Raw genomic sequence first — 25,732 nt, forward strand, 5'->3', positions numbered from 1 at the left:
ATCATCATCATAATCAACAGTTAAATAGACTGTGTTCAGGCTTTATTAGAGCTGGTACCCATTCTATGATCTGATATTCTGTAGTGCTCCCTGGCCTGTCATAAGAAATGTCTGGAGACTCTTGCCATTCAGTGTGGTCATAAGAAGCTCCAGGGCAGACTGCACCTCTTCGGGATTGACTTTGCCCAAGTAGTAAAGAACAGTCCTGACGGCATCCCTTTCATCATCAAAAAATGCACCTCAGAAATCGAGAGTCGTGCCCTGACCATTAAGGTAAACATTGGCTTATTATTAAAAGCCGCGATGCAACTGAATGGAGTAGATTTTATTCAATGTGTTGAGTCATTTTTTAAGTCACGTCTTTTTTTTAATGTATTTTAAGGGCATTTATCGGGTGAATGGGGCGAAGTCTCGTGTGGAAAAGCTGTGCCAGGCCTTTGAGAATGGAAAGGACTTAGTGGAGCTTTCTGACCTCCACCCGCATGACATAAGCAACGTGCTGAAGCTTTACCTGAGACAGGTGTGGTCAAACAAACAATCCTAGATTCATCATCTTTATGAAACTTGACATTATAGTTCTCACCCATTTTTTAAGCAGTTTTGGTTTCGGATACTTAAAAAAAATGCACTTCAGCAGGTTCTGACACAATGACAATTAAAAATAAGCCAACATGCAAAAGAATTACATACATTATCGATCAGTGGTCAACAGAATGATTGGCACTGGAATAAAAGAGTTCTTAAGTCTGTTGCGCTTCCAGCAAAAAGTTCTGTATCTTCTACCAGAAGGTAAAAGGAAAAATGGAAAGAGTACATGAGATGGGTTACTTAAAATTCTTTTCACTTCATTCTGAGTGCATTGCTCGTAATATTTGTATACTAGTAAAAGTTTCAGATCCTATTAGTTTTGTAGCAGTTCTGATAATATTAAAAATATTTTAATTTCAGATTTACAGAAAGATTGCCATACCATGTTGATAGATCATCCCTAAAAACACTTGACAAACAAAGCTTGATAAAATAAGTACATGATTTTCTTATCAACACCATAAAACCATAACCTTCGTAGAAAATACAGTCATTAACTACATGGCACAGGAGATTGGTTGCTTTCACCTATGTAGCCATATATTATTGTTTTTTAAAAGATTTATTTATTAATTTTGGCCTTTTTGTCTTTATTAGATAGGACAGTAATGAAACAGGAAACGAAGTGGTAGAGAGAGAGAGGGGGGTAAGGTTGGGAAATGTCCTCATGCAGGCATTCGAACTCGGACTAGATTGCAGCGCTGTAACCACTAGGCTATTGCCCCAACTGAAATATGTTTTTTGACACAGATTAATACTTCAAATATAGTGCAAAATTAACCAAACGCGAAACATTGTCTGTTTACCATAATTTAAATGGTTATATATTTTTTTAAATGTTTTTAAATAATTAATATAAAAGAAATAAATTGGATTTTTTTTTGTGTTGCTCCCTATTCACTTTTTTAGGAATGTGTATGTATATTTCTTCATTGTCAAAATGAATCCAAATGCATTATGAGGGTTAAAACTAAAAAACAACAACAACAACAAAAAAGCATATGCAATCAGAATTTAAAGGGTTTTTTAAAAAATCTGTTAGTCGTTGAGCAAATAAATGGTATTTGTTGTAAATTGGAGAGTTTGATAGCTCATTAAGGGAAAAAATAATACATTTATTAAACCTACCTTGATTGACATTGTCTAACAGGAAAAATAAATAAGAATTATTTGTTTTTCAGTTGCCAGAGCCGTTGATTCTGTATCGTTATTATAACGATGTCATTGGGCTGGCGAAAGAAACTCAGAACATGGACAAGACAGACTCAGCTAAAGAGAAATCAGCAGGAGAGCAGCTGGGCCTCAGCACTGAGCTGAAAAGAGTGCTCTTCAAAGTCAGAGATCTCCTTCGACAGCTTCCTGCGCCCCACTACAAAACCCTGCAGTTCCTCGTCACACATCTGCACAGGTACAATAGCACAAAACCAGAACCTAAAAACCCTTAGACTAACTTTATTTTCGTTCTTCGTTTAAGGGTAAAAAGATGTTAACACCTGATAAAAACACCAATGGTGGCTAAGAGAGAGAAGAGTTTCATAAACATCTAGCTAACAGCCATGGTGGCGCATCACATCTTTTTCTAGTGCATGATATGTGTAATAGTGTAATGATGTGTTTTTTTTTGTCTGGTGTCTGACTCCATCAGAGCCTTCAAAATCTCTCTATGAGCAATTGTACAGTTAATGAGAGGATTTCTGTGCCATGTTGCAATTTTGCATTTGCAGCTCAGAGACGTTGTCTTCTTGAGTATCTTCTTGCCGATATGATCTTCAGTTTCTGTTACTCTCTTTGTTTGAGCTTTAAGCTTGCACTGCACTCTGTTAATTGACTCGAGTAAACCGTCAAGTCACACATCAAAGTCCGGTTTCAGCCTCAAGAATCGCAGACTCTTGGCTAGCACGTGGTGATCCCTCTTCGCCATTAGCTTCATTTGATTTAACATCTGCTTTTTTCGATTTGCCTTGTTTCTCTGTCATTTTAATTTGTTTTAGTGGCATCTTAGGATGTTTCTGTGTTTAAATGGAATCAGTCTATTAGTGTTAGTTGAGCTAAAGAAGTAGTTTTAGATCAGTATTTGATGCAGGGCTCTGTTTCGAGTCTACTCAACATCGCGCCACAACTAGAAGTTTACAGATATATCTGTACCAGCTCTGCTACTTTACACTCCTGTGTATTTATTTGGCTAGTGTTGTTTTGGATGCTGTTTTCTTGTCTAATCCCTAATATTAGAGATAAATTGGGGGGTCAGACGAGTTCAGTTTCAGAACACACCTATTGATTATGTAATCACCATGGACCAATGGTACGACGAAGGTGTTTAGAAGCCAAAACGAACTCCCTCAAAAGTTTGCTGTGGTTTGTTTTGTAGAACAGCTAAAACAAACTGAAAAAGAACTTGGTTTCAGCTGGAATTTGTTTGAAATGACGTCATTTGAGTTTGTTCTTCTATTGCGTCTGAAGTTTACCAGTATGCTTTTAAAATGAGTGTTTGGAATGTGTTTAGTGAAATATAACCCAGCACTTAATCACATTTTTGTTAATTGTTCTGCAGAGTTTCAGAGCAAGCTGAGGAGAACAAGATGACCGCTAGTAACCTGGGCATCATCTTTGGCCCCACGCTCATTAAGCCCAGACATTTGGAGGCAGAAGTGTCGCTTTCCTCCCTGGTTGACTATCCTCACCAGGCCCGCATGGTGGAGCTGCTCATCAAACACCATCAGATGATCTTTGACGTGCCCCTCAGCCCCATGTCTCCAACCAGTCCAACTGTATCACAGGCTTCCTTTGGGTCCAGCATCCAGGACAAAGAGTCCAAACTCAGCCGTCACTCTAGATCCCTGATGGACATCAAAGAGGTAGGATGGCCTAGAGAATAGAAACCAGACTCGGTAGGATTAATTTAAGGAGATATTAAAGTTTTTGATTTGTTTTTTCTCCTCATTCAGAGTGCAAAACTCTACAAGAGACACTCGTCTGTGATCATCCCAGCTCAGCTCATGGAGGAAGGGAAGGAAATGAAGACTGGAGACCACAGAGTACAAACATCTGGTTAGTATGAGACTACATTTACACTAATCCAGATAAATCTGAAAATGACTCTTTGGTCTAATAGCAGTCTGCATGTACACAATCATTCTTTTCCACTAAAATTGGTCACCCACACACTGAAATGACAGAAAATGCTTTTGTCCTTGCTTTCGTTTTTGAAGTGACCAAAAGTAGCCAAGCTCAAAGAGTTTTAGATACTGATTGTACCACGATTATAATAGTTTTTTTTTAATTAGTTTTAGTTGTTATTTTGTTTTGAGTTTTTGTTTTCAAATCCAGTTAGTTCTAATTAGTTTTTAGGGGCAGATTTACAAATTTTTATTAGTTTCTATATTTTGAAATCGCTTGGTTTTAGTTTAGTTTTGATTAGTTTCAGTATTAGTTTTATAAATTAGAGTATTTGTTAGGTGCAAGATACAAAATCATCAGAATATACTATAATAACTCAACCAAAGATGAACCTGTATTCAGAGGACACATGAACACTACCATCTACAGTACCCATCCTCAAATTCAAATATAACAGCCCACAAGATACAGTAGCAGGCCTAGGTACTGTTCAATATGTGTGCAAGGCTGTATCTGAGGTTAGATGCACAGTAGTGATGGAAAGTTCAGATCGTTTAAGTGAACTTTCGTGACAATCCCCTCTTGTTAGGACTCAACATATCAAAAAATATGTAATCAGCAATCATAATTTCAGTCAGTTAAAACATTAACATGATCTAAAAAAAAGTTTCTTAAAATTAAGTTTTGCAACCCAAATAAAGCATGATTTACTTATTTAAATTCCATTACAATTTTTTTGTTGTGAAATAAACATGCGTTTCGCCAGATCCTCTCATTTAAGCCCTCGGTTTACCCGCGCTGCAGTTGTTCAAGTTTAGTTCAGTCACAGCAGGCTGTCATGTACTGTTTGTGTTTGTTTCACTGAATCACACATGCGCTGTATTATGTGTTTACCCGTTCTCAAATTCGATCTTTGTTTAGTGTTCTAATAACTAAATAACTCTGGAAATTAGCATTAATTAGCATTTTTAACAAGCATGTTAAAAAGTAAGTAGTTTGTGGAAAAGTGCTTACTGGAGATGCCAATCGTTTCAAATGATTCAGTTCGATTTGTTGAACTAGTTCAACCGGTTCACTTAGAAGATCCAGTTAAATAGAATGCTTTGTTTTGGGATCAGGCTCACTAATATGGATATAAAACCCAAAATTGGACACAAATGTGTTAAATTTATACTTTTAAGTGTCTGCTCAGGTCCTATTTAATGCTGGCAGCAGGACTAGACTCTGACGTGCCATACAGCTCAAACACCTGGCGTAAAACTGGCATTGTGGAGTTAATAGATTTCCTTCTAAAAGGCTTATATATTAAATACATTTACAAAGGCAAAAAAGAAGGACGTTTTTGCTATAATTTTAGTTAGTTTCAGTTAGTTTTGTATGTACACAATACATTTTCAGTTATTTCTAGTTTTTTTTTATTTTTAAAAACTCTTTTTTTTATTTTTATTTCAGTTAACGAAAAGGATTTTTCAATTCTAGTTTTGTTTTTTCGTTAATTTTCGTTAACAATAATAACCTTGAACAGAACCTGTATTTGTCAATTTAAAGGGATAGTTCACTTTATAATGAAAACTGCTGCCCCTTAAGTAGGCTAAAATTTTAAAGATCGACAATCTTGAGCACCTAAGGTTTAAAAAAAAGTGTAATATAACATTTTAACTCTATTCAGATGTTTGTTTTGATGTGTATGTAATTGTATAAAAAAGTATTTTTTTTCTCAAGCAGGTGAGGGCTCAGATGTCAACGGGGTTGGTTTGACTTCTGTTGACTCCACATCTGTGTTCAACCGGCCTGGTGCCAGCAGCCGAATGGTGCAGCTGAGACCTCAGCGTGCCAAGCCGGTGTCTCGACCAATCAGCATGCCCATAGACCGCCTACTCAACGAACGCAACAGCCGCAACACAGTGGAGCATGATCACTCACCCGCCGCCATTGAGGAGACCACTGAACCAGAGAAACCGACAACACCACGGCACACCAACTTTTACAGGAACCCCTTCATTGACACTCAGACGCTGAGGAGGACCTGGGACAGGCAGTACAGACATTATGACGTCACGCCCAGGACTGCAATGATAGTGGCCAACCTGCCACCTTCCGGTGTGCAGAAACAGCCTGAAATTAGTATGGGATCCCAAAGCAGCACCTCTAGAAAAGATGGTACAAGCCAGTCTGGTGTGGCTCCAATATCGTTCAGAGCAGCACGGACACTAAAACCCTCTTCTCCTGGAACGTTCTATAGACCTCCCTCTGGAGGCCAGTTGAAGCCATCTGACTTGCTGGCAAAATCAGTTTCAAGAGCGCCAACCACTACCACAGGAGCAATTTACACAACAGCCATTACTGTATTAACAACAGCCAGCACGTCATCAGTCATGACGATCTCTACAGCGGTCACGACTCCCCCCACCACGCCAACAACATCAGTGACTGTCGCTCTGACATCCAAGCCCACTTTTACAACAGTGAGCAGAAGTGTGTCAGGAGGAGCAGGGGAAGGACTGTCAGAGAGCGACTTGCTCAGCCCAGTTACACTCTCTCCACCTCAGTCTCCAGTCTCCAGCACTGAGGAGCTCAGCCCGACAGATGCCAAACCCCTCTATCAGAGACGCAGTCGCCGCATGCAGGAGCTGGAGCATCGAGAGGCTCATTTTGTGTAAACTCTTCTGCATGGTACAGCATAGGGGCTTTCACATCAGTGGAACTATTTTACTGTTCCTAGAACTATTAGCAGAACTACCAACTTTTTGGCTTGTTTGCACCGCAGGAACTAAATTGTTTCCCAGGTTGGTGCAGGGTCCAAAGTAGGCATGGGCTGGTATAAGATTCTGATGGTATGATAACCTTGGATAAAAATATCATGGGTTCACGGTATTGTAATTCCTCTTCTAAAATATGCTCTTTTTAAATTTCTGGGTAAAAAATAAAAACTTTGTTCCTTTTTGAACACAATATATTTTATTTTGAGAAACTTTTAAAATATTTTGGAGCAGTAAACATGTCAGGCTAAGTAATTCAATGAATTGACTTCTGCTGTCTTTATTAGTTTCCATTTTTAATTGATTTGTTTACAATTAAAAATGGCATCTTTTAATATTTTTTTCTGCTGGAGATACTCTTGTTCAAAAAAAAAAAAAATGTTACTAAAAAGTCTCACACATACCTTAGGAACGATATTACAGAAAATTTTGGCAGTTTTAAAACCTTGACTTTTCCAAACCGCAGTATACAGTGAAAACGGTCATCGTCCCATGCCTAGTCTAAAGGCTCTGTTACACTTCAAACAAGATTCTTTATCTTTCTTTGTTTGAGAAGAAAACAGAAGTTTAAAAAGGTTAAGTATAGACCTTTTTCTTAGAAAGCAAAACTAACCATTATGCTTTGCGTGTATGCGCAAGGAGAATGCTAAGAACTTCCCGTCGGCAGCTGATGTTTATAAACAGTCACATTTGGCCAGCTTTGAGACCATAGTTTTAATCTGTTTTACCTGCTTTTATCATCTTTGAACTATTACTGTTGACGATCAGCGCCACCTCCTGGATTGATTATTTTAAAAAACGTGAGTGTATGGGATGGAAAACAACTGCTGTAAGGCATTTTCCCCTTGTTGTCAGACAGCATCTTGTGTTGTTTAAATGGAGTCTCGTCATCGCTAAAGTCAACATTTTCTCTTTCTTTCAAACATATAACCAACCCAAACAAATGTAATTCAACAAAATGTTTGACACACACACACACACGTAGCCTGTACTGTCCCACTAATACATTGATTGATTATGTGTCACAAAGTAAAAATAATGTGCCGTTTGTATACTACACAACACAAACTAACTCAATAAAATGGTTCCCAATTAGAATCAGTTAGAGTGTGTGTGTGTGTGTGTGTGTGTGTGTGTGTGTGTGTGTGTGTGTGTGGGTGTGGGTGTACGCATCGAAGAGCTGCTGAGCTAACAGCTGACAAGTGATTTAGTCTTACTTTGTGCTTTGTGTTCCATCTTCATTATCACGAAAACACACAATGAAAGCACAGCTTTAATCACACTGTCCTCCATCATCTAGTGCTCCATATCAACTGGATTACAGTACTTTAGAGTTGCTGAGGGCAACTAGAGAATATAGCTTTGGGAGAACTGGGCATGTTGTTTAGTTTCTTTAACTATCTGGTGTGAAAGCCCCTTATTGGCTTAATACACGGCCCTCAAAATGTCATTTTATAATAGTCTTGTAGATTTGTCTGCTATTGTATGTATTTTTTTGTCAACATTTGTGCCATATTGTATATATGAAATTGTTTTAATATCCCTTTGAGAAAGGGTAAGACTATTATGAGGGGTGAAACGTCTCAATGAATTTTTTGTTAAAGTCCCTTTAAGCTACTGTTTGAGCCAGAAGTATCAGCAAAGGTCCAAATCATTTGTGACATTCACTTATCCACAAGTGAGCAGTTTTTCCTTATTTTTTATTATTGTTTCTGAATGCTTATGCCAAATGTGTCTCATTCTCATTATCTCATTGACTGTGATACTGTATGTTGGCCATCCAGAGGTTTTAAGAGACACTTCTATATCAGTAAATAATCGACGTTTCAGATCTTCTGTGTAATAATTGTATAAACTCAACAGAATTGTGTACAGTATTGTCTGTATATTCATGCCAACCTGCTCATTGGGATGCACTTGCTAAGCCTAACTTTTTAATCTGCATTTAATGCTGTGCCACTGCATCATCACTGCCATCACACATAATAAATCAGTTACAGTATAAATATATATATATATATATATATATATATTTTGAAAACACTTCTGCTCTTGTGTTTAGGCTGAGTGAGTGCATCTGTTTCTGTTTTATTCACAGTTATATATGCATTCGTTTACATTTTGTACACATAACCTGCTGCCATAAACATATCCTTGAAGACTTGCAACATGTTTGCGGATTAAATATTTAGAAAAAAATATATACATTTTCTGGGTTTTTCTTTTGTTCATGAGTGAATTAGACATGAAAGCTGCAAATAAAAGCAGCCTTAATTAGCATAAGAAGCTAGTGAGTCAAAAAAGGCTGACTCGGCAACAAACTGAATTAAAACAGTTAAATTGAGAAGCTAAATGATCAAAAACAAAACTAAAGTCTAAATAAAACAAAGTTCACACAAAACTTAACTCTCTCATCATGTACTCATCTTTCACTTTTCATAATCCTATTTGGGTTTCTTTGGGCATTATTCTGAAGCCAGAAATGGTAACCATTGACAAAATATCTTATTTTGTGTTCAACAGAAAAGATAAATCATAAAGGGTTGGATCCACTTGAGTAAATAGTGAGTGAACCTTCTCTTTAAAAAGACTGAAACTAATAAAAAGGATAAATCCCAAAATGTTAATTAAAATGATATTTATAGTAACAATAAGTAGCAATAAATTTAGTAGAATATAAATGTACCAATCCCTTCATAGGGCAGAGTAAGCAGCTACACTGTTAACAATTTTTGTAAATTACACAGTATTTAACTGTAAAGTAAACTGTAATTTACTGTTATGCAGTATGTTACTGTGTTTTAAAGTTGAATTGTGAAAGTGACTATATTGTACAGTAAAGACTTTTAATACTATGAATTAGGGCTGCTCGATTTTGGGAAAAATCATAATCATGGTTATTTTGGTCATACTTGTAATCACGATTATTCAAAACGATTATCAGTTAAAGTCAAAATTATTAACGCTCCTGAGAATTTTTTTTTTTAAATAAATATATCCCAAAACATGTTTAACAGAGCAAGGAATTTTCACAGTGCTTCCTATGATATTTTTTTCTTCTGTAGAAAGGCTCATTTGTTTTATTTCAGCTAGAATAAAAGCAGTTTTAAATATTTTGAAACCCATTTTAAGGTCAATATTATTAGCCCCCTTAAGTAATAAAAATTTTGATTGTCTGCAGAAGAATCTACTGTTATACAATGACTTGCCTAATTACCCTAATTAAGTCTTTGAATCGCACTTTGAATCTAAATGCTTGTATTTTGAAAATAGTCCAATATTATGAGCTGTCATCATTGCAAAGATGAAAGAAATCAGTTATTAGAAATAAGATATTAAAACTATTATCTTCAGAATTAAGTTGAAAAAAATCTTCTTTCCATGAAACAGAAATTGGGGAGGAAAAGGGTTGCTAATATTCAGGAGGGCTAATAATTCTGACTTTAATACAGTTATTTTCCACCCTGCAAAAGAAAAGAGAAATAAATACAATCGAATAAAAATATGAAACAAACTGTGCTTTAAACATCTTCACTGTAAGAAAAACACTTTAGCTACAAAAGTCCTTTAGTCAAGAGCACTGAGAGATTTTCTCGTTTTGTTGTTTGATTAATAATCCTAAAAACAGGCAGCAGCAGGAACATTGCGCACTTTTACTTTAATGGTTTCTCTTTCACGTCTTTTGATTCTTTTATCACACAAATGAGGTTTAATATGAATAATCACTAAACACCGCATTTTGACACCTATTTGACCATTAAAACGCTCACATTAAGATGACTTTAGATGTGTGCGCTGACTGTGCTCTGCTCGTCTCAGTGTGCAAATAAGACCGCATGCTTCTGTAAGTGCGCGCCACACACACACACACACACACACATAAGCATGCGGCCTTTTGCGCTGCTAAGTTAATAATCATTGATCTCGATTAATGTTTTTTCATAATCGTTAGAAGCTAAAATCAAAATCGGATTTTTGATTAATTGCACAGCCCTACTATAAACACAGATACTGCATGATAAATGGTGCTGTAAATGTAAATACAGTAATTTTGCTGTAATCGATTTACAGTAAGTTACTGACGGACAGCTGCACTACAAACTACACTGTTAAAAATCTTTGAAAATTACACAAAATTTAACTAATATGACCCAAATTTTACTGTAGGACAGTTATGCAGTATGTTACTGTATTTTAAAGTTGCATTGTAAAAATTATCATATATTTTACATTAAAGACATACAATGTTGTAAATATACATCAAGATAAATGGTGCTGGAAATGTAAATACAGTATTTTTGCTGTAAGTAATTTATACTAAGTTACTGGCAGACAGCTGCACTACATCTCCAATGTTAACAATTTTTTTTATAAATTACACAGTATTTAACTGTAATATGAACTGAATTTTAGAGTACAAAAATAACCCAGTATGTTACTGTATTTTAAAGTTGCATTGTGAAAATTACTCTATTTTAAAGTAAAGACATACAATGCTCTAAATCCATATACTGCAAGGTAAATGGTGCTGTAAATGTAAATACAGTAATTTTGCTATAATTGATGTACAGTAAGTTACTGACGAACAGCTGCACTACAAACTACACTGTTAACATTTTTTTGTAAATTACACAAAATTTAACTAATATGAACCGAATTTTACTGTAGGACAATTATGCAGTATGTTACTGTATTTTAAAGTTGCATTGTGAAAAATACCATATATTTTACAGTAAAGACAAACAATGTTGTAAATATACATCAAGATAAATGGTGCTGTAAATGTAAATACAGTATTTTTGCTGTAAGTAATTTATACTAAGTTACTGGCAGATGGATGCACTACAGCTCCAATGTTAACTTTTTTAATAAATTACATAGTATTTAACTGTAATGTATATTGAATTTTAGAGTACGACAATAATGCAGTATGTTACTGTATTTCAAAGTTGCGCTGTGAAAATTACTCTATTTTACAGTAAAGACAATGCTCTAGATAAATATACAGCAACATAAATAGTATATAAATATAGATAAATACAGTATTTTTGCTGTAATTGATTTAAAGTAAGTTAATGGCGGACGGCTGCACTACAAACTACACTGTTAACAATTTTTGTAAATTACACCATATTTACTGTTACTGTAAATTTAACTGAATTATTTTACTGTAGGACAGTGATGCAGTATGTTGCTGTATTTTCAAGTTGTATTGTGAAAATTAGCGTTATGTTTCACAGTAAAGAAGACATACAATACATAAAGACATACAATACATAAATGTGATGTACAGTATAATTGCTGTAATTAATTTACAATAAGTGACTGGCAGACGGCTGCACTACAAACTACACTGTTAAAGATTTTTGTACTTTACTGTAGGACAGTTATGCAGTAAGTTACTGTATTTTAAAGTTGCGTTGTAAAAATTACTGTTTATTTTACAGTAAAGACATTTAATAATGTAGATGCATGTACAACAAGTTAAATGGTGCTGTAAATGTAAACAGTATTTGTGGTGTAATTAGTTTACAGTAAGTTGCTGACAAACAGCTGCACTACAAACTACACTGTTAACGATTTTTGTAAATTACACAGTATTTACCTAATGTGAACTGAATATTACTGTCGGAAAATAATGCAGTTGAAAAAATTACTGTCGGAAAATTATGTTGCTGTATTTTGAAATTGCATTGTAAAAAATTACTGTATTTTACAGTAAAGTAGACATACAATGCTGTAAATACATATACAGCAAGATAAATGTGCTGTAAATGTAAATACAGCATTTCTGGTGTAATTAATTTACAGTTAGTTACTGGCGAACAGCTGCACTACAAACTATAACTACATGTTAACAAACTTTGTAAATTACACAGGAATGTACTGTAAAATGAACCGCATTTTACCCTAGGACATTTATGCAGTATTTTACTGTATTTTAAGAATCAACAATTCTCACAATACAACTATAAAATACAGTAAAGACACAATATTGTAAATGCATTTAACAGCAAAGTTATTGGTGCTGTAAATGTAAATACAGTATGTTTGCGGTAATTGATTTACAGAAAGTTACTGACAGACGGCTGATCTACACCGTTAACAATCTTGGTAAATTACACTGTATTTAATATGAACTGAATTTTACTGTAGGACAGTTATGCAGTATGTTACTGTATTTTAAAGTTGCATTGTGAAAATTACCTTATATTTTACAGTAAAGGTATCAAATACTGTAAATAAATATACTGCATGATAAATGGTGATGTAAATGTAAATACAGTATTTTTGCTGTAACTTATTTGACAGTAAGTTACTGGCAGACAGCTGCACTACAAATTACACTGTTGACATCGATTGTAAATTACACAGTATTTTACTGTAGTATAAACAGAATTTTAGTGTATGGCAATTATGTGGTATGTTACTGTTTAAAGTTGCATTGTGAAAAACACCATATATTTTACAGTAAAGGCATACAATTCTCCAATTACATATATAGCAAGATAAATGGTGCTGTAAATGTATTTTTGCTGTAATTGATTTACAGTAAGTTACTGTAGATTCTATCAGAAATCAAATTACCGGCAGACGGCTGCACTACAGCTACACTGTTATCATGTTTTGTAAATTACACCATATTTAACTGCAATATTAACCAAATTTTACTGTCAGTTATTTAGTATGTTGCTGTATTTTAAAGTTGCATTGTAAAATTACATAATAATACATAAATGCATATACAGCAAGGTAAATGTGCTGTAAATGTAAATACAGCTTTTTTGTTTAAAATAGATTTACAGAAAGTTATTGACATTAACATTAACATTTATTTAGTAAATTACACATAATTTAACTATAATGTGAGGTTTTAGTGTACAACAATTATACAGTGTTATTTATTTTAAAGTTTGTTGGGAAAATTAATCTATATTTTACAGTAAAGTACATATAATGCTGTAAATACACATACAGCAAGATAAATGGTGCTGTTAATGTAAATACGGTATTTTTCTTTAATTGATTTACAGTAAGTTACTGTACACTCTTCCGGAAATCATTAACCGTGTATAAATACTGGTTTGGACCAACAGCAAAATGTAATCAAAGGCATTTTAAGTTGATTTGTGTAAAAATAGCTGATAAACAATAAATACTGCCAACTGCTAAATATTCAAACAAGTGTATTTAAATACCACTTAAATGGTTATCCAATCAAACTGAGCAAGTCCAGTATTTGCTGTGCAAGCTTCATTTAGCTGCAGTACTTCTCTCTTTATCCAGTGTCCTGATTGAAGAGGGCGTTCCTGCCTATTGTCCGAACTCTCCTCATCCTGAATTAGTCATGTCAGCTGTGCTCCAGCATTGAGCTGCTCAGATCTGACTCATCCAACAGAAACAAACGTATAAACATGTCAAAAAAAGCGCACACATTCTCCAAATATCCACATAACATAATAAAACACTTAAAAAAAACACTCAATACACTTCAACATTTCCCAGATTAATCGTGGAAGTCAGTAGTGGTCAGATTGAAATAGAGGGCTTTGCTGATGGCCATTTTAACCCTGCAGATTAAGGCAATCAGATTAGTTGTATCAGTTTAGTCAGTCAGAAGCAGCAGGCTCGGCTGTTGTGTTTCGATCACTATAATGGACTCCAATTGTTTACTTTTACCTATGAACATTGAAGGAATAAAATCTTTTGGACACTGAGGTAAGTGTAGCTTTTTGGAAGGATTTTCACTACCATATGAAGGTTTGGGATCAATAGGAGTTTAGTTTAGATTATTACATAAATAAGCATATATATATATTTTTTTTGGAACAGAGTAGGATTAATAGTTTTATTCAACAAGGAAATTTTAATTAAAAATGTTACACTAATGTCTATTTCAGAGACATGCTTTTCGTTTAATGTTTTATGATCAAAATGTTGAATTGTTTACACTAAAATATTAAGCAGCACTAATATTTTTAACATCAGTAATAATGCAAATAATTTGATTATAATGAGTTCTGATATACCATGGCTGATGAAAGCAAATTAGCTATGAATCTGGAATAAATTGTTTAAATTTTAATAAAACAGTAAACAACCTCATTATGTGTATATTCAATAAAATAAATGCAGCTTTAGTGAGCATAAGGGACTTCTTTCAAAAACATTTTTAAAATATTACTGACTTAACTATTAAATCCTAAATTGTAGCGTACATGTTAGTGAATGCAAGAGTGTATGGGTGTTTCCCAGTGCTGGGTTGCAGCTGGAATTGTACCCGCTGCATAAAACATTAGCTGTATAAATAGGCGGTTTATTCCGCTGTGGCGACCCCTGATTAATAAAGGGACTAAGCCAAAAAGAAAATGAAGTAATTAACTATGCATACCCCACAGAATAACAGATTTTTTTTCCAAATTCTGGATTCCTTGAGGAATAAATGATCTGTTCGCTTTATAGGTAATGTTCTGATTTGCGATATTTGTGTCTTACAATATTAACTAAACAAAATATCTACTTAATTACATTTGAGCTGCAAAACAATTGCACTCATTGGTCCAATTATATTGCATAACTACTAATATGAGACTCATACAAGCTGATTTGTTCAGTTTCTTGAATTTTGAGTTGTGAATATTTCATCATGTTCCTAGCCAAATGTACATTTTTAAGCCATTATATTGTTCAATGACAAATTATTTAAATCAATTCATCAAACCGAAAACATTAATATGCCCATTTCCCATAAAATTTAAGGTCTATCATCATTTCCTACAAATAAATGCTCTAATGATAATATCCTTATTTGAAGTTCTAAACATACCCTGTACATTATCAGTAGTATAAAATGAAAATTTTAATCTAAAGAATCACCATTTAATTATTTCAAATGATCTATTTTTTCAGAGCTTGTACATCTGTTAAAAGAATCTCTCCACGATGAGACATTTCTGAACCTGAACTCAAAGTGCTTTAATCAGTGTTTGTGTTAAAAGATTACTGTGGAAAATTAGACGTCTAACACACATAATAACAGCTCTGTCGGTGACTGCTGTGCTGTTTTGCTTTTGCTGTAACAGTCATTGCTGTTGCTTAAAATAGTTCAGTGGTTCAAAACTAGACCCATGTTTTCCTTTGAAGATTTGCGACCCATGTTCACATGACTAACAAACAAAGTCTAAAACAGCTGTGTTTATGAAGAAAGACTGCTGGAAATCTGATTACATGACCACATATGTAAAGCGCTACATTGCTAACAACATTTATATTGCTCTTGAATGTATTATTTTGCAATAAGCTTACTGTTACTAACAAGAACTCTGAATGAACCAACTTCTATGGCATTAATTAATTATAGTTAATGTTAATTTCATCATTTACTAATGTGTCATTGTAAAAAGCTTGTTAATAAGCAATAATAGAAGACATGACATTCAATTATTCCACAGTGATGGGTTGCAGCTGAAAGAGCATCCACAGCGTAAAACATATGCTGGATAAGTTGGTGGTTCATTTCGCTGTGGCGACCCCAGTTTAATAAAGGGACCAAGCCGAAAAGAAAATGAATGAATAAATGTCGTTGAATATTGAAAAAATAATGCACACCCAAGGTTTTACACCATTACCACCTTGGGTGTGCATTATTTTTCAACGACTTATTCATTCATTCATTTTCTGCCACTTTTCCAGGGCCGGGTCGCGGGGGCAGCAGTCTTAGGAAAGAACCCAAGACTGCCCTCTCCCCAGACAGTTTCTCCAGCTCCTCGGGGGGATCCCGAGGCGTTCTCAGGCCAGCAGAGAGACATAGTCCCTCCAGTGGTCTTCCCTGAGGCCTCCTCCCGGAGGAACATGCCTGGAACACCTCCCTAGTTAGGCGTCCAGGAGGCATCCGAAACAGATGCCCGAGCAACCTCAGCTGACTTTCTCTCGATGTGGAGGATCCGAGATCTTGTCCTTTCAGTCATGACTCAAAGCTCATGACCATAGGTGAGAGTAGGAACGTAGATTGACCGGTAAATCGAGAGCTTTGCCTTTCGGCACAGCTCCTTCTTCACCACAACGGACCGTTACATCGGCCGCATTACTGCTGCTGCTGCACCAATGCTCCTGTCAATCTCACGCTCCATCCTTCCCTCACTTAAACTTCTCCACCTGGGGTAAGGACTTTCCTCCAACCTGGAGATAGCAAACCACCTTTTCCCGGTGGAGCACCATGGCCTCAGACTTTGAGGTGCTGATTCTCATCCCAGCCACGTCACACTCGGCAGCAAACCACCCCAGTGCATGCTGAAGGTCCATGTTCGATGAAGCAAACAGAACAACATCGTCTGCGAATAACAGAGATGAAATCTTGTGGTACCTGAACCGGACCCCCTCTAGCCCAAGGCTGCGCCTTGAAGTTCTGTCCATAAAAATTATCACTAGAATTAGTGATAAGGGGCAGCCCTACCGGACTCCAACATGCACTGGAAACAAATCTGACTTATTGCCAGCAGTGCGAACCAGACTCCTACTCTGTTCATACAGGGACGAGACGGCCCTCAACAGATCACCTCTGACCCCATACTCCCTGTGTACCCTCCACAGAATGCCACAAGGGACACGATCAAATGCCTTCTCCAAGTCCAGAAAACACATGTGGACTGGTTGGGCATACTCCCATGAACCCTCGAGCACCCTGGTGAGGGTATAGAGCTGGTCCAGTGTGCCACGGTCCGGACAAAAAATGCATTGTTCCTCCCGGATCCTAGGTTCAACTATTGGCCCGATCCTCTTCTCCAGTACCCTGAAATAGACTTTCCCCGGGAGGCTGAGGAGTGTGATCCTCCTATAGTTGGAGAACACCCTCAGGTCCCCCTTCTTAAAAATGGGAACCACCACCCAAGTTGCCCAGTCCAGAGGTACTGTCCCCGACCTCCATGCGATGTTGTAAAGATGTGTCAGCCATGAGAGCGTGACAACATCCAGAGACCTAAGATGCATAGGGTGCATCTCATGCACCCCTGCTGCTTTGCCACTGCAGAGCTTGGAAACTACCTTAGTGACCTCAGCTTGGGTGATGGGTGAGTCCACCCCTGCATACCCAGTCTCGGCTTCTCAATGAAAGACATGTCGGTAAGGTTAAGGAGATCCTCAAAGTATTCTTTCCATCGCCTGACCACATACCCAGTTAAGGTCAACAGCTCCCCACTTCCGCTGTAAACAGCGTCGATGTGGAGCTGCTTTCCCCTTCTGAGGCGACGGACAGTTTGCCAGAATCTTTTTGGGGCCGACCAATAGTCTTCCTTCATGGACTCCCCAAACTTTTCCCTGGACCGTGTTTTTGTTTCCACAACCGCCCAGGCTGCAGCACGCTTGGCCCATCGATACGCATCAGCTGTCTCGGGAGTCCTGCAAACCAACCAAGACCGGTAGAACTCCTTCGTCAGCTTGACGGCAACCCTTACTTCTGGTGTCCACCACCGGGTTTGTGCATTGCCGCCCCGACAGGCACTACAGACCTTATGGCCACAGCTCCTCACGGCCGTGTTAACTATGGAGTTGGAGAACATGGACCACTCAGTCTCCATGTCTCCAGCCTCCCTCGGGATCTGGTCAAAGCTCTTCCAGAGGTGAGAGTAGAAAATCCCTCTGACTTGAGGTTCAGCCACACATTCCTAGAGGACCAATACGCTTTGGCCTACCAGGTCTGTCCAGCTTTCACCCCTGCCAGCGGATACAACTCACTACCAGGTGGGGATCAGTTGACAGCTCTGCCCCATAATAATAATAATAATAATTCAATAGTAAATTATTTAATTTATACTATGGTTACCTCATCTAAAGTTAGATACTGTTCAGATTGTATTTCAAGACATTCAAGACTGCTCCTGTGTATAGGACTAGATTAGTTTTTTTTTTATTTTTTTTTTTATAGTTGCTGTAAAATGAATAAAATGTTGGTGTAGTTAAAAATTTTAAATTAAAACACAAAAGATACTGGGCCATAAATAGTTTAAAAAAGCGAACAATTATTATTTGAATGAGAACATTGACATTTTGAAAACTGAACTGAACTGAAACTAAATTATTTTTTTTAATATTATATTTTTATTTTCCTAAAGCAACACAGTGAAATACAAAAAGCAACAACTATAAAGACAAAAAAGTAAAGTGGTAGAGAAACTGAAAGCCAGGATTTAAAAAGTGGCTTTGATGCCTTTTTCCATAAATAAAGAATATTTTTCTTAGCTAACACCATTCCATAATGGATAGCTTTTTTAAATTAATGACTGAACCCACGAAGTGAGTCAGACCAACCTAAACCAGCAATTTAGGGAATGTAGCAAATTTACCATCCATGTACAAGTCTTTTACAGTGACCATTCCTTTACTGGACCAGATTGAAAATGTAGAGTCATTGAGTGATGGCCTAAAGGTGTGGTTATAAGCTGTAGAGGTGGACAATGTTGTAGATGGCAACTTAAACTTTTTGCTTTCTGGATCTGACACCATATTTTCAGAAAGCTGCTAAGTATAAAGATTGTGTTGACTACTTTTATCAATGGTGAAGTCGCTGCAAAATGTAGAGAGGAAAGAGAGTAGTTTGTAACACTGTTCGATGGCGAGCCAAGATAGAATGTCACCTGCGGACCCTGCAGGATGAGTTTTTTTCCTGTAAAATATGGCTCTGGAAATTAATTCTTAAAAATCAACTTGCGGGACTTAATATACGTCCTGCGGCAAAATTATTTTTATTTTATTTTAGTGATCTGCTTGAGGTTGACGTATTTTGATTAAGTAGCATTCAATTTAAGAACTCCTTAAACCAGGCACCAAATCGTTTCTCCATGTTCCGCTGGTAATGTCTTTAAATAAATAATTATTTAGGCCTATTTAATTACTCTTTTATTATTTATGTGCAATAATTAAAACATAAAATGAGATAGTAAAATATAATCAACAAAGAAAATGTAAATGAAAACGTAAATGAAAAAGCTTATTTATTGACTGTCTTAGTCCTATCATTTTAAAATAACAAACACTGCACATCTTTCTATATTTAGGTTAAAACACTGCTTTATTTATTTATTTATTTATTTATTTATTTATTTATTTATTTATTTATTTATTTATTTATTTATTTGTGTATGTATGTTTGTACTTTCCTTTTAGTTGTCTTTTAATTCTTTAATTTTATTTTCCAAAATGAATCCTTATTGCACCTAACAAGTTTACAATGATAATGAAGCTTTTTTAATGATTAATGAAGGAGTTATAATGCTTTGTTTCACTGTTTCATCTTCACTTACAAGTAGCAGGTTATTTGCAGCTACTGTACAGTATATTTCTAATCGTTTGCATCCCTTTGTGCCAACTCGTGGCATGATCTCAAGCTGCTGTTTGTCCCGCGGCGTGCCACACTCGGCGGTAATGGTCATTTTGAAATGTCACCTACTACATATAGAAGTGTAATGTGGTCAGAACATGGTTCAAAAGCTTCCTTAAACTACTTTAGGTACATTTATCTTAAAATAATTGCAAACCTTCCAGAGTTCATCAGCCAATTAGAATTATTAGGCAACCAACAGCTCCGTATAAGTAAGGGTTTAACAACTGCTTGCCATGCGGTAAAAGATTTTAAATGCATGATGAAAATCCAGTCAAAATCAAGAATTTCAACAGAACACAAATCAGTTAATAAAATGAGATAATAATGTGCTTAAAGTTAACAAGAAATTTCAGAGAATGACTGCATTTACATTAAGTAACATTAATAAGCATAAATAAATATTGTTCTGAAGGTGGTTTTTTTATTGTTTCTTACCTCACATTAACTAGTAGTACTTTGTTGTAAAGTGTTACCCTTTTTAAATGTCCCGCTAATGCCTTTTCTGGTCAATTTTGAGTTTGACATGATGTTTTCCCAGGTTTGTTGTTGATTGGTGGCCCCTGCGTGGGGTTAATCTGGAGCCATGAGCACGGGCCGTCAGATCCGTCTGCTGCTCTGGAAGAACTGGACACTCCGCAAGAGACAAAAGGTACAATTAACCCACTCGCTGGAACACAAAAGCACTCATCATCCTGGCCTGGAGTCTCCAAAGTCTTTGGAAAGCTTATATTTAGAGCGCTCTGTTTATATCACGTAATACAAACCTCAGAAATGTGGTTCCAAGTGCAGAATTCAGGCAATGAGGTGTGACACCACACACAACCAAAATATGAGACCCGCAGGCCGGATGTTTTGAAAAAGAGAGCCTTTGATGTGCTTTAAAATGTTCAGTTTTTTGTTAAATCAACTATTTACAATCTTGTTATGTTGTTTTTTGTTTATAGTATGAGGGTTATACTTTGTAAAACAGTGCGCTCTGTAAGATGGTATATTAGTGAAATGGTCCTATTAATTTTCCAACTAAACTTTTTTTCAGAATTATTCGTTTATTTGAATACTTTATCCCAATATTTTTAGACAGGCATGACATCATCCAATGCTCATTTAAAGTAAAACATTTTATTACATTGTTAAAAACTAAATAAAAGGGCATTCTGTAACGAGTCAAAGGGGCCCCCGACTCCCCGGCTAAAATCATAAGCAATGATAAAAGACAAAATTTCATGAAATGTATATTTACAGAGTAATACATGCAACATGGTTCATGTTGTTCTCTAAAATGTGCATACCTGTAACTGAAGGAGTCTAGTCTAGTTATTTTCTGAGGTAGTTATCATCACAAATTCAGCTTGTTTAAAACTTTTCCATTAACAAAAACCTAGTACTGATAAATAGGTAATGTAAAATGCGATGAATTAGCGATCTATGGCTTGTTTTGTAATTCAAGAATGTTCGTGGAAAAAATATATCATTTAAATTTTATTTATGTTAAAGTTAAAACTTAGATCAATTAAATTAATAAAGAGTAACATTAACTATGATTAACATTAGATTGTTTTAATATATTCCCACATAGCATATTTCTCTGGCCCAGCTCTGGCCCACACAATCAGATTTTGCCTGGCCCACATGAGTGAATTAGTGCATGAGTGGATATCTATGGAGTGGACCAAAGTCTGGCTTCCAGACAAGGGCCAAACATAGACCATCTGGCAGGGGAGTAGCAGATAGGCCTAAGTTATGTACCCCTCACTTTTAGAGACAGACCATTTAGAAACAGGTGAATAATAAGTATATGAAGGTAAACTTTGAATCTTATCTCTAAAAGTCTTTGGTAGACTTTTTTTACTCAGAAATAATTTAACCCTCTACCGCATAGTATTGCCTCATGGTAACATGATATTTATGTTAATTTCCTTGCCACTGTTCATAGATGTATTTATCTGTGGCCACTGTTTCTTTAAGACAATGTTCAAAGAAAATACCTTAGCTTACCCAATGATGTGCTTTGGGTAAGTCACATGACCTGCAGTGTTTTTATGTGGCGCGATTTCTGACAGACTGACAAATGTAAACGTCAATAAAAACAAAGGATCAACTTATGTCAGATGCACTAAAACTCTGAAACATCACCTCCATTAAGTTATGATGATTCACAACTCATAAACGCTTTTTATTTTTATTTTTTTATTTTTTGTAAATCGATCAAATGTATGTGTCCCCAAATGGCAACACTGTCCAATAGTGGAACATGCAATATTGCAATGGGTTAGCTAATTAGCAAGGTCAGCTGTGATCTTTTTATTTGTAACAATAACAACATGAATGCTAGTAGTATAATGTTGATTAGTTGTATGTTAATGGAATTTAATTTATTGATAAAATCTCATTTTAATGGCAATACTACTTTTAAATATATGAATACAGAAAACAGTGTATTATTGAGCACCACCATGTTCTGTGGTAAGGGAAAGAAAAAAAGGAGAGAACTGGCTCTTCCTGCAGATGAAAGTGAGGATGAGATGGGTTTTAGTGACCATGAAAATGATGCAGATTGGACATTTGATAAGAGCAGTCATGGAGACAGTTCAGGCAAGTTAGCTTAGAGGCATAACGTTATAAGATAGGCGTTGTAAAGTGTATATAGTATAATATATAAACATTGTTAGCTAGTAGCTAATGTTACATTATTCTGATGCATCCAGATATATTAAACTTGTTATTTATTTGTTATAATATTTACTGGAGAAAATATTTATATTTATTGTATTTGTATACATGATAATACAATATTATGATTGTTTTCTATAATATTCAGAAAAAAAGAATGGAATAAACGAAACCGGTTTGAATATTATAAATTTGAATTATAAGGAAATTTCTACATGTAAAATGTCCAAGTTAGATCCACTGTTGGACGTTGTTCCTATGGCAACATTCTTTTTAACAGCGCTTTAAGTTCAGCCATTTTAAGAAAAGAAAAACAGTCAAATATTTTTTTATAGATCTATCATAATGTGTGCTGTAGAGGCTTAAATATCTTTTTAAAGTGGGTCAAGATAAGCCACACTTATGTGGTCCACACAATTTTTAACATCTTGGGCCAAATATATTTGACCTCTGGCCCAAGTCTTGTGAGCTGCCTTAAAGATGGTGCCACCTCTGCCAAACCCGGTCTATGGTCCAATTGCTTTATGCCAATGCTGGATGAATGCTTGCTGTGCCAGCTTTATGCCAAATCTGGGCCAGAATTCTTTTTTACACGGGTTTTTATTTTAAACATTTGACATGTCAAAAATGTATTAACATCATAATAAATAAAGAAATTATAATGAAACTATATTAATATATGCAAAGGCATATTGTTGTAATTGGTATGTACTGTATTTTACCAACATTGCTACACAAATATAACACATCACTGTCTTGTCACGTTTACAGATTCGCTTTTTTGTTGAGATTTTGTGGCCTGTGTTTTTATTCATTGGACTTGTCTGGCTGCGAAGAGCCAATCCCCTGTACCGCCAGCATGAATGTAAGAATGCATAGCATCATTTATCTATTTACAGTTCATCGATTTCATGCTTAGCTAGATTTTAATTATGAATGAAACTCAACGAACGTTTCTATTACCATCTATCTGTGTTGCCTAAAATTTGCTCATCATTTCTGTAAATGCAGGTCATTTTCCCAGCAAGGCTATGCCCTCAGCAGGAATCCTGCCTTGGATCCAAGGGATTTTCTGCAACGCTAATAACCCGTGTTTTCGCCATCAAACTCGAGGAGAATCGCCTGGGGTCGTTTCCAACTACCACAACTCCATGTGAGTCAGACTCTCCTCCGCAGCTCAAATCTGGGAGAATTTCCTATCTAGCACATTTGTCTTGTGGGCTTCCAGAGATAGTCCTGACACAATAAAGTTTTAAGGAAAAATGGGTTTTCCCATGCAGAGGAGGTTTGCTCGGCATCCAAAGGCTTGATAACAAACTTTCAGGATTGTAAGTTTAGTCTTATCTTAATATTTTCTAAAAAAAAATAAGTTCTGTTTTTTTTTTCTTTTTGCAGTGATGCCATATTCCTGCTTGCCATAAAATCACAATATAAGTCATCTCATATACAGATTTTTATATACATTTTATAGTCAGAGCAAACCATTATAAAAACTCTATTGATACTATTGATGAGACAATCATGATTAGCCTTCTTAATTTCCTTTGCCTCTCCGTGTGCGCTGCTACAATATATTAGTTCAGCCTGCTCACTATGTTACATAACTGCCCCCTGCTGGTCATGTCTTTCTTGTGTTAGACCATTTCGTGCTGTAACATGCAGTACTGCAGCATTGTGTGTGGTCACTTTTAATCACTCATGCAATCTCAGTAGCCAGATCTGTGGTATCTTTTCTGTAAATTTAATTGACCACATGGAAATAACTTTTCCATTTTTGTTTAACATTTTGCAACTCAGAAATTTATGTGCGATCATATTTCTCACTTTATTTAGAACTTCAAGGCACTAGTTTGACTAAGAATGTAGAAATTAAATGAAATATAAAACTTTTGAATGATTACATGCCCAACATAAAATATCACTAAATAAAATCAAAAATGTAAACATTGTATTTTCAAGATTGCAACGGTCTCAAAATTTTCTTATTGTTCTGTAAACTAACCCATAATGATGTGTAATGTTCCCCTCATAGTAATTATGAAGAAGCATTTCAATAAACTGTTTTTTTACGACACCACAATATAAAGAAAAGAGCGTAATATGAAACGATAGACCTTTTATATTATACATACAATATATATGTTCACATTGCCCAGCCCTAGTGCTGCTCCTGATGGCCAATATCCAACCAGCTCCAACAAACTTGTCTAAAAGACTACTTGCTTCACTTACTACGTAAATACATTCCCTACATTAGTCCATAATTATAGTCCACATAAAAGAGTAAACAAAAACAAGAGAGTGCCATGGAAGGGATGCCATTTTGTTTGTGCTTTGCTGTTTTGCTGGTCAAAACTGTGATCTTTTTTTTTTAACAATTATTAAGCTGTCAATAAGTAATGATGTATTTTGTTCTACTTCATGAATGCAAACATTAGTTTAACAATTAAATAATAATTAACTATTTAAAAACGTACACTGATAAGATTCCGCAATGGATACCATCTTGTGATCAGATGCGGAAATTCATTTGGTGTGCAATCTCTCACAGAGCATTACGAGCACTGTGGTTAAGTTCCCTTGAGAATGTCTTGTATGGTTTTGGACATCAATATAAAAAATGCACTATTTAAGGGTATAGGGGGCTTATTTTGGATACAGCCCTTGTTTAGTTATGGTAGAATTCTGGAGTAAGGTGGCCCTCCAGCAACAGGATTGTGCATCTCTGCCATAACAGGTGCTTTTTCGCAGTTCCTAGAACTGTTGGAGGAAGTAGGCATTTTTTTTGTGTGCACTGCAGGATGTGGGAATGATTTTAGTTCTATAAACTTCATTTTCAACACAGTTTATAGAATGTTTATAGAATGTTTATAGATGCAAAAGCATCTAAATATGAAGGCATTCAATTGTTTGCCAGGTGCTAGGCATCTAGACACAACATTCCACCACTGCATCATTATTTACACTCCACATTTGATACTACGAAACAGCGCAAAAGTGATACTAGACCAGCTAAATGTTAACCGCTGTTCTATAATACTTTTAATTGTGCAATATAAACAGCTGTTTTAGAATTTCACTGGAAATATGGCAAATGATGAAAATTACCGGTAATTATTCCAGAAAGATCTGTATGTGTGATCAGGCCTTTTTTGAAAATATTGGTAAATTCACTCTGGCAATTTTCTGGAAAGAGAAGTTGTAGCAGTAATTTGCCGGCATA

General features: G+C 35.7%; 2 protein-coding genes across 10 annotated transcripts in view; both read left to right on the forward strand.

Moving 5' to 3' along the window:
- Nucleotides 1–8,663, forward strand: part of arhgap29b (Rho GTPase activating protein 29b) — a 69,750-nt gene extending 61,087 nt beyond the window's left edge. For 4 of the 8 annotated variants that reach the window (XM_005163312.6, XM_005163314.6, XM_005163315.6 and 1 more), the window contains 6 exons: nt 85–273; nt 383–520; nt 1,770–1,996; nt 3,140–3,443; nt 3,534–3,636; nt 5,428–6,702. In XM_005163312.6, the coding sequence (XP_005163369.1) occupies nt 85–273; nt 383–520; nt 1,770–1,996; nt 3,140–3,443; nt 3,534–3,636; nt 5,428–6,365 (1,899 nt within the window). In that variant the 3' untranslated portion in view covers nt 6,366–6,702. Of the gene's footprint in view, nt 1–84; nt 274–382; nt 521–1,769; nt 1,997–3,139; nt 3,444–3,533; nt 3,637–5,427 lie in introns of all 8 variants that reach the window. The other 4 variants (XM_073913406.1, XM_073913409.1, XM_073913411.1 and 1 more) reach the window with 2 other exon arrangements.
- Nucleotides 8,664–13,979: 5,316 nt separating this feature from the next.
- The window catches only part of abca4b (ATP-binding cassette, sub-family A (ABC1), member 4b), a 91,686-nt gene continuing 79,933 nt past the window's right edge, over nt 13,980–25,732 (forward strand). For both annotated transcript variants that reach the window (XM_021467019.3, XM_005163328.5), the window contains exons 1-4: nt 13,980–14,183; nt 20,378–20,488; nt 23,281–23,374; nt 23,521–23,662. In XM_021467019.3, coding sequence (XP_021322694.1) covers nt 20,423–20,488; nt 23,281–23,374; nt 23,521–23,662 — 302 coding nt within the window. In that variant the 5' untranslated portion in view covers nt 13,980–14,183; nt 20,378–20,422. The remainder of the gene's footprint in view (nt 14,184–20,377; nt 20,489–23,280; nt 23,375–23,520; nt 23,663–25,732) is intronic.

The sequence above is a fragment of the Danio rerio genome, chromosome 2, assembly GCF_049306965.1.
Source record: "Danio rerio strain Tuebingen ecotype United States chromosome 2, GRCz12tu, whole genome shotgun sequence".
NCBI classification, from domain to species: Eukaryota; Metazoa; Chordata; class Actinopteri; order Cypriniformes; family Danionidae; genus Danio; species Danio rerio.